This window comes from Orbicella franksi, chromosome 11 (assembly GCF_964199315.1).
Source record: "Orbicella franksi chromosome 11, jaOrbFran1.1, whole genome shotgun sequence".
Taxonomy (NCBI): Eukaryota; Metazoa; Cnidaria; class Anthozoa; order Scleractinia; family Merulinidae; genus Orbicella; species Orbicella franksi.
In genome coordinates this window covers 3,829,459-3,841,368 of record NC_138155.1, presented here as the reverse complement: position 1 = coordinate 3,841,368, position 11,910 = coordinate 3,829,459, and the positions used below count along the sequence as shown (strand labels likewise).

At 45.0% G+C, this 11,910-nt stretch overlaps 1 protein-coding gene across 8 annotated transcripts in view; it reads left to right on the top strand.

Moving 5' to 3' along the window:
* The window catches only part of LOC145460548 (E3 ubiquitin-protein ligase HUWE1-like), a 41,627-nt gene that overhangs the window by 28,853 nt on the left and 864 nt on the right, over positions 1-11,910 (top strand). For 3 of the 8 annotated variants that reach the window (XM_081445390.1, XM_081445392.1, XM_081445387.1), the window contains exons 49-60: positions 66-293; positions 1,471-1,749; positions 2,168-3,055; positions 3,354-3,685; positions 4,114-6,160; positions 6,830-7,120; positions 7,522-7,776; positions 7,965-8,155; positions 8,353-8,548; positions 9,076-9,728; positions 10,730-11,029; positions 11,313-11,503. In XM_081445390.1, coding sequence (XP_081301516.1) covers positions 66-293; positions 1,471-1,749; positions 2,168-3,055; positions 3,354-3,685; positions 4,114-6,160; positions 6,830-7,120; positions 7,522-7,776; positions 7,965-8,155; positions 8,353-8,548; positions 9,076-9,728; positions 10,730-11,029; positions 11,313-11,503 — 5,851 coding nt within the window. The remainder of the gene's footprint in view (positions 1-65; positions 294-1,470; positions 1,750-2,167; positions 3,056-3,353; positions 3,686-4,113; positions 6,161-6,829; positions 7,121-7,521; positions 7,777-7,964; positions 8,156-8,352; positions 8,549-9,075; positions 9,729-10,729; positions 11,030-11,312; positions 11,504-11,910) is intronic. The other 5 variants (XM_081445394.1, XM_081445389.1, XM_081445391.1 and 2 more) reach the window with 4 other exon arrangements.

Sequence of the window (11,910 nt, the reverse complement as noted above, 5' to 3'; positions counted from 1 at the left end):
GAATAAAATGTATCTACATCCTGATGCAAGGGCTGAATACTCAGTTATTTCATGACATCCTTCAGGTGGCATGGGTGTGAGAGAGGCTGGAGTGATGGAGGAGTCCAGCGGAGTTGATGTGATGGAAGAGGAGGGAGAAGAAGACGAAGATGACCATGATGAGGACGATCATGATGATGATGAAGACGAAGGCGGCAGTGACATGGATGAAGATGGTGTTGACATGATAGGAGAAGATTCTTTCAGAATTTTCGAAGAGGATGCCATCTACTTGCCTATGGACGAAGGTTCTGGTTAGTAATCTGCCACTTTCTCTTTTTAATGCTTCGGTGTCCGAGGTCGAAATTTTCATTTTCCTCTTGATTGGTCATTGCAGTACATATCTTATTAGATGTTTTGGTGTGTAGTATCGCTGTATATTTTTAGGACTTGTACCTACGGGCTCGTCAAAATACAAACAACGAGTAAAAATATATAGCGATACTACACACCAAAACATCTAATAAGAGATTTATTATCCAACTGCTGTAGTCAGTAAATTTATCAATGAAAGAGGGAGAGTGTGACAGTTTTGCGTGCGTTCGCGCGCCGACCTGTACGGCAAACAGGTTTTCTACTGTACAAATAACTGTACAATATTGCTGTTTATTATATGGCTAGCTCCGTGAGCGGGCAAGAAGAATCAAATCCTGCGCTGTGATTGGCTACCCGAGCGGGCAAGATGGAGCTATCTTGCCCGCTCGGGACTACCCGCCGTGTCCCGCAAGAAAAATTTCCCCGAAAGCCATATAATAAATCCTTTATTGACCAAGCTTGTTCGGTCAAGATGGTTGGATATTGGCCTCGTTCTTTTTTTTGCGAGTTTATGGACCTCAACTCCGTCTCGGTCCATAAACACGCAAAAAAAGAACTTGGCCAATATCCAGCCATCTTGACCTCACACTTGGTCAATAACTCGTACATATTTGTACTGTTATTTTGACGGTATTCGCTGCTGCTGGATAGTAAGAAGTCATATCGCACCAAACTCCGTCTCTAAGATCTTACGACTTTTCAAAATGTCGGAAATGGGTTGAAAAAATTGGTACTAATGTATAGATGCCTAAACTGAAAATCTAATTTAAACCAAACACTAAACTGAAGAGTGCGAAATTCGAGTTGAAAGCCTATCAAAACATGGTTGCCATGGTATTTCAAGTCACGTGGGCAAAAACTTAAGAAGCAAAAATGTTCTTGAAGTTGCGAACCTTGGTCATTTCTCGAAGTCTCGATAGCATTAGTTTAACAGTGTCTCGGACAACTTCTTAAATTCATTTTCGTTCAAGTTGGAGTTAACTTTGTATTGAAAACGATTTAAAATAGAAAAATATATGAAAATAACAAAAATAACAAACTTAAAAGACCTATATTTGAAGGAAGGATGTTCGTAACAGTCTCACATGAGTGATATTATGCTCATGTGATATTTAGGTCGCCATCTTGGTTGGATGAGTGGTCCTCACGGTGGTCGCTTTGCAGGTACATTTATGATGACTGTGTCCCAAGATGATGAGCCAGACACCATTTCTAACATGGCTCAGCGCCTGTCCCGTGTGCATGGCCTCCGTATGACGCCCAGGCACCACACCCAGCAGGCACAGTCGATTCATTTGTCGCATCCTCAAGGTGTGAGTCAACCTCCTGTGCCGGCAGTGATTCAGAGCCTGCTGGGACCCGAGAGTTCGTCAGATGGTCTTCAGTTCAGTACAGGCAAGTTCTGGAATTACACTCTTAGTTCTCGTTACCTTAAAACTGAATTCAGATGAATCTCTAAGGAGAATACTTAATAATTAGATTATGAGCTCGAGATTTCTATCACGCATAGAAATCAAGAACAAATAATCTGATTGTTTTAGTATAAATCTACTGGTCGTTCAAAACTTTGTCGAAGTCCTATCCACAGACACTTTGAAAACGCAAAGAAGTGGCTGCCAGTTTCATAACAACCGCACACTGCTAGGCTACTCGCTATCGACAGCAGAATAGATAGTAGGTAGTGTAGCCAATCAGTGAACGACATTTGCGATACAACGCTAGTAGATTTATACTGAAAGCAGATAGAATTGATAAAAACAGAAAGATGGAGATACAAGTAAAGATATTATAAAGAGTGTCGCCTCTCTTACAGGTGTGACTCACCGAAGCAGACATTTGGCTCAAGATGAGATCCAGGTGATTGCAAGGAATACTGAAGATGGCGTCACTGATGAGATATTTTTTGAAAATTTTGGCGAGGGTACTTCATCCACCGTGCCATCTGCTTTAATGCGGTGGGCTGAAGAAGGTCAGATTCTAGACCCACAGGGCATTCACTATTGCATCGCTGCTGTTAAGCCTGAGATCCTTCCTGTCCTGCTGAAGCGGCAGGCTGAGGAGATTGCCAAGGGGAAAGAGGAAGAGCAGAAGAAGAAGGCAGAGGCTCAAGCAAAGGCTGCTGCTTCCAAGAAAGAAGAGGAAGAGAAGAAGAAGAAACAGGAGAGCAAAGAGAGTGGCGTAGAGTCGTCAACAACTTGTGATGGGCAGGGTACATCAACAGAAGCAGACCAAGGAGCTTCTGCAGAAGCACAGAATGAAGGGATGCAAGTTGAACAGCAACTTTCGGATGCTGCTGTATCAGAACCTCCCGCATCTGAGGCAGTTGCCCCAGAGGACACTTCTATGTTAGTAAGAATGTACACGGATGAACCTGCTGATGAGACCTCGGTTACATCTGCTGATGTCGCTGTAGTGAGAACATCAACCCCTGTTAACGAGAGTGAAGACAATTCCTCATCCACACCCACCACGATGCCTGCCATGCCTGCCAGCTCAGTCGTCCAAGATATCATTACTGCAGCCACAATGGAAGCAGCTAGCCTGAGCGCAGGTGGGGATGACGAGGTAGGAGCACTAGACATTGAAAACCCCCAAGGTTCTATCAATGAGGCTGAGAGAACAGAGCAGGAGACTGTACAGCAGGGAAGTGACGGTTCCCCCATGGCTTTGGAGGAAGAAGGAACTGCTGCTACACCAAGCGGTGAGTCGACTGAGTCCAATGGAGCCGGGTAACAATTGTCAGCTTCATGTATTATTACTATTTCACAAAGGATACTTTTTTTATTGGTCCACTGGACAAATTAAGTCACAGTTTTTTCCAGTTGACAGCAGCGCAGATATGTTTGCTACCATCGACATAATTACAATTGTGGCACAGATGCTCGAGTATTCATTGCTGTGCCTCCCGTTTCGCAGGCTAAGTAAACCCTGTTTTGAAAAGTATTTACTGTTCCCCCGTGGCTAACAGTGTTCTCTTTACATAATTCACTTTTAACTAGCAGGCGTACCAGAACCTTCAGCAGCTGCCAGTGACACTACAACATCAGCTGGCGATACAGCAGCTGAGCCTGCTCCAGATACCGCACAGCCTGGCACTAGTGGAGAAGCCTCAGCTCTAACGATAGATGGAATTCCTATCCCTGCTGGAGTGGATCCCTCGTTTCTGGAAGCATTACCGGAAGCGATTCGCCGCGAGGTTCTTGCTGAACAGCTTGGACTGCATCCGCCTCCAACTCAGAGAAATGCCGCTGCAAACGAGAATGAGGGCACCGCTGACTTGAATGTGAGCCCAGAATTTCTGGCTGCCCTCCCCCCTGACGTGCAAGAAGAGGTACGTGAATAATTTGAAATGACGCTCTTAGTTCAGGCAAGGATCATGCACTTTAGAGCGACGTGTTGTGACGATATTTTAGCAGGTCTTTTGTCTGATTTCAGACCTTTTGCGTGATTATGTTACGGAGTTGTGCTAGTTTTGGTCGTTCTGTGGCGCTGGGTCATTACTCTTGTAGTGTATTCTATAACGCAATTTTAGGCCATTAATGTGATATTATGACATGCTCTCTTTCAGCCGATTGAGGGTACGTCATGCTGTTTTAGGCTAGGTTGTAACCCTTTGTCCAGCTACTTTAAGCATCTTAAGGATAAGAAAAAAAATATCAGTTTTTATAAACTTGATAACGCTATGTGACAAGACTTTTTAGCCTTTTATCACATGTCACGTTTGACAGTTTTGCTGTTTATGTCGACTTTGGTTACCAGGTCCTTCAACAGCAGCGGATTGAACAAGAGAGAAGACGTAACCAAACAACCACTCCTGAGCAAGCTGTAGATCCGGGTTCTTTCCTTCGTAACCTGGCCCCTTCCCTGCGACAAACAGTCTTGGCCGACATTGACGACTCTCTTCTCCCTCTACTACCAACCGACCTGGCCTCCGAAGCACAGACTCTCCGGAGAGAGATAGAGGCCAGGCACCACAGGCTACTCCAGGAGCGTTTTAACTTTGGAAGTGGAGACAGAGCGTCGGCTATTTCGGCTCTTTTGCGCCACTCTGCCTTGTCTCGGCATGGTGGGGGGTCTCATTTTCCAAGGCTGCTTCCCTCCGGGGGAGGGTTAAGTGGTAGGGTGACAGGATTTTCGAACACTCCACCTTACCTTCCTTCTCCAAACCGCAAGATCGTCGGACGTCACTTGCTGGATCACGAGGCTCTGGCGTGCCTCCTGGTCCTTCTTTTCGTGGAAGAACCTCGCCTTAACACCGGACGCTTACACAAGGTGCTCAGAAACCTGTGTTATCACGACGAAACGCGCTCGTGGCTGATAAGCGCCATGATTACAATTCTCAGAAGAACTAGCGGGCAACAATCAGATGGATCTTGCCCTTTGCCTAGCATGGAAAGCGCATCTCACGCGGAGCCATCTTCGTCTAATTCTGAGCCTGATAGAACAGAGAGTCCGTGCAGGCTTGATGAATATCTGAACACTCAAGAAAGCGCCTCTGATTCTAAAGCCTCGAAGCAACACTCTTGGCTCTCGTTCGGTGTGCGCACTTCACTAGGTTCACGGACAAATGTATTTTGCATAAAACGGCAAGGGAAGGCTGGACTTGAACGTAGCACACACGTTAGCATACACCCTCAAGCATCGCATTTTGTCTGTAAGCATGTGCTTGACGCGTTGTTGTTCCTAGCGAAGAGCTTTCCCGCTAGTTTCACTCCGTATCAGGCGGCAAAACCGCATCCATCTTGTAGCAAAGAAGACAATTCTTCAAGTGAAGCAAAGCCTGTTGCTCCCACATCTCAGGAGAGTACAGATTTCTGGGATATCCTGCTTAAACTAGATACCGCTGGTAGTGGAAGAAAAGGAAAGAGTGCGGCCAAAACAAGCTCGATTCAGTCGCACTTGCCATCTACAACAGACTCGCCTACAGAGGAACTTAAAGACTTTTCCACGGCTCCTATTGGACAGCTTTTAATTACACTTGCGCATCCCGTTGTACATGAAAGTGTTGTCGTGACAGACAAGCTTTTACGTTTGTTATCGGTAACATCAGCTGCTCTCCCGGACATGCCTGAGAAATCGAGCAAACAGACCGAAGGCAGCGAAACTACATCATCTGAAACGGTTCCTGCTGAAACGCTAGCTCAGACGCCTTCCGCTGAGCCTGTCACGCAGTCTTTAAATACCAACGAGGCCGTGACAAACGTGAGCGTGACAGTTCCCGAGGAAAACGTGACCACGCATCACCTGGCAGTTCATACGCCAGGTTCGGAGACCGAGTCCGTGGCTTCATCGCTGATTGTTGAACGATCTTCGGAAGCAGGAGGCGAACCTCATGAGGTAGAATCACTAGACGGGGGATCTGTGGATGAACCTCTGTCCCAATCCACTGAGACCTTGTCCCATCCAGGGATGGTTGAGCCTATGATAGTGGAGGTGTCTCCACCTGTTGATCCGCAGTCGCAGGCTTGCAATGAAGATAGCTCTTTGTTGACAACTGCAGCGTCAACGGCGACGAAAGAAATCCCAGAACAGAAAGCCTCCATGGTCAAAGAAAGCCATTTGCGGCTGGTTGTAAACGTTCTCACGTCTGGTATGTGCTCAGAAGAAGGACTCGAGGACGCTACTACGCTTCTACTACAAGTCTCTCGCCTGAACCCGCAGACGCGGGACAGTGTACTACAGCTGCTGCTTGAGGGCGCTCGCAGGATTGGGGAGACGTTACAACAGAATATCGCTGTGCTGTTGAGTGAACTGATAGAACACAATAGAAATGTACCTCAAAAGGACGAACCGGAACTGAAAAAAGGTTAGCAATTGTGACTTTTTTATTGCACAGTTTATGTCATCGTACGAACGGTAATATGTTACCCATGTTCGTGGTTTACTCAGCGTTCAACCGACTTAAAGGTGCTAGGTCACGGTTTCCACGTCTTGAAAAGTTTAACCTAAATTTTTCAAGTACGTCGTTTGTAATTCGTGTAAATCTTCTCCATCCTTGACCATCGTTGTTCCTTTATGGTTTATTATCATCTCTGTGGTGTTTTTAGTAAACTACTATTTTCAGGTTTCCTTCAATTTGGAGGTAATTTTGTGCGTGGCCAAAATAACTTAAAATATCGTGACTGAGCTTCTTTACGATTGGGTGAGCAACGGAATATTCGAGATGGCCGTCAGAAAGGATAATTTTGCGTTATGTTAGAGCTTAATGTGACAGCGCACCGACTCAACTTAGAGTATATGCGACATGATTGATGTGGAGAAGTTAATTGTTGAAATCTAAGTACTTACCCAGCCCTGTGCGAGCATCGTATATAGAATGACGGTTGAGTGTGTGTTCGTGGGTGCTGTTCTTTCGGTAAAAATATTCGCGACATCTTTCCACGTTCTATAGCAATGCCATAGCAATCGTACTTTTGATATCAGTACTTTTCATCTGGTACGCCCCATTTAAAACATTTTTACTTTTCTATCGCAGGTAAAAGACCAGCCTCGCTTGTGCTCCCCACAGCTCCTCGGAGGCCGACAAGGGGCGGACACCAAGGTGGTTGGGCGACCATGCCTGGCGGCACGAGGGCGAGAAGACAACAGCAAAACAGACAAGTACGGTACGATCTTCACTTGCCGTCCATGCCTAATCTGACGTGCAAGACCTCCAGCCAGGCGCTACTGCTTAGGGTACTCAAGGTCATTCTGCAGCTCAGGGAAGCAGCTCGTAAGTCTGCTTCTGGAGCGACATCGTCAAGGACAAGAACATCGCAGAGAAGAGGTGAGTAAGAGTTATTTGCAATTTTATGTTGCGGAGTACACTAATTGCTTTACATACGTGTTTATTGAAACTTTCTAATCGCTTTCTGAGTTGGCAGAAGTCCCATCTTTCTAGAACGTACCGAGACTCTGTCGTAGGGGCTAAGTACTTATTTTGCAGCCTGCGATTATTATTATTATTATTATTATTATTATTATTATTATTATTATTATTATTATTATTATTATTAGTTAAAGTATTATAACTTTTTAGTTATCGTTAGCTCCTTGAGCAGTCCCCGGACGACTTTAGGTCACCGCGCTTCCCGTGGACAAAGGAAGCCTGGCACTTATTCTCGGAATTTTGTCTTGTATCTATTTGTGAAATACCTGGCATCATGATAACTTTGCATTGAATTTTAGTTACGGACGAGAGTTCCGTGGTGCAGCGGCTTGTCCAGGGGTCACGTGGTCTTGGTGCTGTGATCGCGGCAATAGAGAGCGAAGCAGAAGCCATCTTTGAAGCCTTCTCACACATGCGCGCCTTGCGCTCTGATCACCAAGGGGATCATGGGAGAGCTAGTGGTCAGCGGAATGAACCGGCGCCTCAAGGAGATGGCGGTCACGACAGAAACAGACCTGAGGGAGGTGGACAGGAGGGAGGAAGCTCCCAGCAAGGTGAGAAATATAAGACGAAGAGGGTGACAGTTGGGTGTCTCTTAGAAGTTTCTTTAGCGGTGGTTTGTTGTCACGCAATGATTCCAGTGAAGTCAGGCGTTGCGTGACAACCCAGATAATAGCTGCACAGAGGACTATTTGTGAAACTGATGGAGTTTATTGACTGTAACTGCATCTCTCATCTGTAGGTGCGTCTACATCAGGGACTGCAAACGAGCCTGAGTTGCCTCTGCTGAGTGAGCAGATCACCCTGGAGGAGCTGTGGGACACGTTAGGAGAGTGTCTGTCTGAGCTGGGTAGGACATCTGATAGTCACGCTGTACTGGTGCTGCAGCCCGCTGTGGAGGCGTTCTTTCTTGTCCATGGCACTGAAAAGCAGGTGATTGTCACATTTATAACACTTCTTTAGCACCTGGGGGTGGGGTGTGGTGGACTGGGGGAAGGAGGGAGTGGTCAGGTTAACATGAGCAGATCAACATTCACGAAAATAGTACGATGTGCTAGCCTGTTATGCTTAAATTCTTATACATCAAACCAGTTAGTAGATTTAAATGACTTATTTATTTTTCTTAATAGCAGGAAAGCAGCTCAACTCAAAACCAAGGCGAACAACCGCGCTCTGGACATCGGCTATCCTCAGTGAGCTCAGAAATTATGCCAGCATCTCCCGGGCCTCTCTCTCCAGGCCCTTTGAGTCCCAGCAGGCAGATGTCAGTCACATCTGTGACGTCAGACCTGCCATCTGACACGCAAAAGTTTCTACGATTCGCTGGTAAGAAATTTGGCACATTTTTAGAGTAACCGTCAACTGTTTTTTGTTTTTTTTTGTTTCGTTTTGTTTAGTTTTGATTTTTGTTTTGTTGCATTTTGTTTTGTTGCATTTTGTTTTGTTGCGTTTTGTTGTGTTGTGCTTTGTTTTGTTTTGTTGCGTTTTGTTGTGTTGTGCTTTGTTTTGTTTTGTTGCGTTTTGTTGTGTTGTGCTTTGTTTTGTTTTGTTTTGTTTTGTTGTGCTTTGTTTTGTTTTGTTTGTGGTTCACTAGAAACTTGATGTTGCTGGAAGAAATATGAAATCTTTCTTTTATCTATGAGTTCAATTGCCGGCGTAATGGGAAATCTCGTTAGCTGGCAAACAAGCGGTGAAACCACGAAAAGGAGTGGCATCTAAGGGATTGGAGGGAGGGCAGTGAGTTACATCACAGATCTTGCCTTGTCTTTATGTAGAGAAGCACCTTCACGCCAGGAGCTATTATCTTTAAATTTCGCATTTCGAACTCATGTTTGAATTCTTGTTGTTCACAGAAAAGCACCGAACCGTTTTGAACCAGATTCTCCGCCAGTCCACCGTCCACCTCGCTGACGGACCGTTCGCGGTCCTCGTGGATCACACGCGCGTTCTCGACTTTGACGTAAAACGTCGGTTCTTCCGACAAGAGCTCGAACGACTCGACGAAGGAATCCGACGAGACGACCTCACGATTCACGTACGACGCGAACACGTGTTCGAAGATTCGTACCGCGAACTCCATCGGCGTTCTTCGGAGGAGATGAAGTGCCGCTTGTACGTCGTATTCGAAGGCGAAGAGGGGCAAGATGCCGGGGGATTACTTCGGGAGTGGTTCGTGATCATGTCCCGGGAGATGTTTAATCCTAACTACGCTCTATTTACCACTTCCCCAGGGGACCGGGTCACGTACCAACCCAACCCCAGCTCCAACTGTAACTCCAACCACTTGAGTTACTTTAAATTCGTGGGCAGGATCGTAGCCAAGGCGATTTATGACAACAAGCTTCTGGACTGTTTCTTTACTCGCTCCTTCTATAAGCACATCTTGGGCAAGGCTGTGCACTTCACAGATCTGGAGTCGTTCGACTATGCGTTTTATCAGGGCCTGCAGTATCTGCTGGAACACGACTTGAGTGAGATCGACATGGAGCTCACATTCAGCACAGAGGTAACGTACCATTAAAGTTTTGTTTAAACTGAAATGCTTCTATCGGCTGTCGGCTCCTGCAAACGTAGTTTAATTTGTAAACCGAGGATTTTTTTTGAAAGGTTTTGTAGTGTATTTCTGCTTGGTTAGCGATTGAAGTGGAGGGGGATGGATCTGGGTCTGAGTTTCCTTAACCTCCATTGTTACGAGAGTTGCATAAGAATCCACTTTACTAGAAACGGTGTAGCACTTTTTCCGTTTTAGAAGTCATGTTCTGCCAGGGTTGCCACAGGTCAGGAAATGGTTAGGGAAAAAAGGAAAATCTTCAAGGTCAGGGAAAAGTCAGGGAATTTTATTTTGAGTCAGGGAAAATTTACATTTTGAAGAAAAGTCATGGAAAATTGAAATAATTCAACACGGCTTATTTAATGCCATTGAAGGCTGGAATAAACGTGGGGTCACCGTGATCTCAACGATATTTTTCCTTAATGAGGAAGGAAAGGACGGCTGTAGGTTGAGACCAGAAGCCGCTACTAGATCTGACGTTTCGTCTTTATTTGGTCAGGGAAATCTTATTTTTATCGGGGAAAAGTCAGGGAATTTTTAAAAGTGATGCCTGTGGTAACCATGTCTAAGGTTGCTCCGCGAAGATCTTTTTGCGTAAAGATTATGAGTTTGTCCGTGTCTTTATTGATAATGGCACATTCGCTGACATCTTGTCTTTTTTACAGAATAACGGCATAACCCAGGTTAAAGTAGTAACCAAGGTTACCGATATATTATCGAGAAATACTTTCGAAAAATACCTTCGAGGACAGACGGAAACGTCGCGTGTATCTTTGCAGTGTGTTCGGTCGGCATGATATGTACAAAATTATGTTCCAACCTGAAAGTGAGTACTTACTCACTAATGAGTAAGAATGTAGGAGTGTTAAGACTGGAACTGGGTTAAGATGGATTACAAACATTTCTCCTTACGAACTTCTAACTCAGCTTCTTCATCTCTGAATAATTTTTGTCAGGTGCAAGAATTCGGTTTGTCAGAAATCCGTGATTTGAAAAAGGATGGCCGGAACATTCCCGTCACAGAAGAGAACAAGAAGGAGTATGTGAAGCTTGTGTGCCAGATGAAAATGACAGGGGCGATAACAAAACAGATCGAGTCATTCTTGGCAGGATTTTACGATATCATTCCCAAGCGGTTGATTTCAATCTTTGACGAGCAAGAGCTAGAGTTGTTGATTTCTGGACTACCTAACATCGACTTGGATGACTTGAAAGCCAACACGGAGTATCATAAGTACACCGAGGGTTCATTACAGGTATTTGCCGTCAGTTATTCTTTCTGTTGGTCGTACAATTCCTTTAATGTTACTTTTTGACAAGGGCTGTTGGGCTAGAGTCCATTATCGTAGCCAAACCACTGTCAGTCAACCCATTCGCACGAGAAAAAAATTCGCGGCTAAGAGAAGTTAAATTTTCTCACAACCTGTGTATGTATCTTTGGATTATGATGCACGCTTTTGCCTTCTGAGTTCGATAGCCTGGCTTTGCTTGCTATGGTTTAAAACCTTGATGATTTATTTGCTTTGTTCATTTGCTTAGATCCAATGGTTTTGGAGGGCTTTGCGTTCATTCGACCAGGCAGACCGCGCTAAATTTCTTCAGTTCGTCACGGGTACGAGCAAGGTTCCCTTACAAGGATTCGCCGCCCTGGAGGGAATGAATGGATTTCAGAAATTTCAGATCCACCGTGATGACAGATCCACGGACAGACTGCCTTCAGCGCACACGTGGTGAGTGCCTGGCTTCTGTTTTAGTTTCAGATTCCGTAATACAGCCACTTTGACAACGTTATGACGCAATTTATCATCAATAAGAGGACAGACGCATAAAAACTGACTTAAATTTGTTAATTTGATGTTATTGCGTTCAAATCGAAATGCTGCAGTTCTGAAAGAGCCCTGTGTCAAACCAGCATTGTGGTTGGTCACGCAATGCTCGGTGTTGAGAATGTGATGCTTGACTGCCTAGTTGAAAGGAGGCTATGTGACTGTAAACTTTCGATTTTCGAGAGGCAAGGGTTATTCTCTTGTCAGATTTCGGTTTTCACAGTCTATCAAGATGTTAAATTTCGCTATCTAATATGAGCTGTTTTTAACAGTGATCGACGCAATTTTATTAAGATTAACAAAAAGAGGAA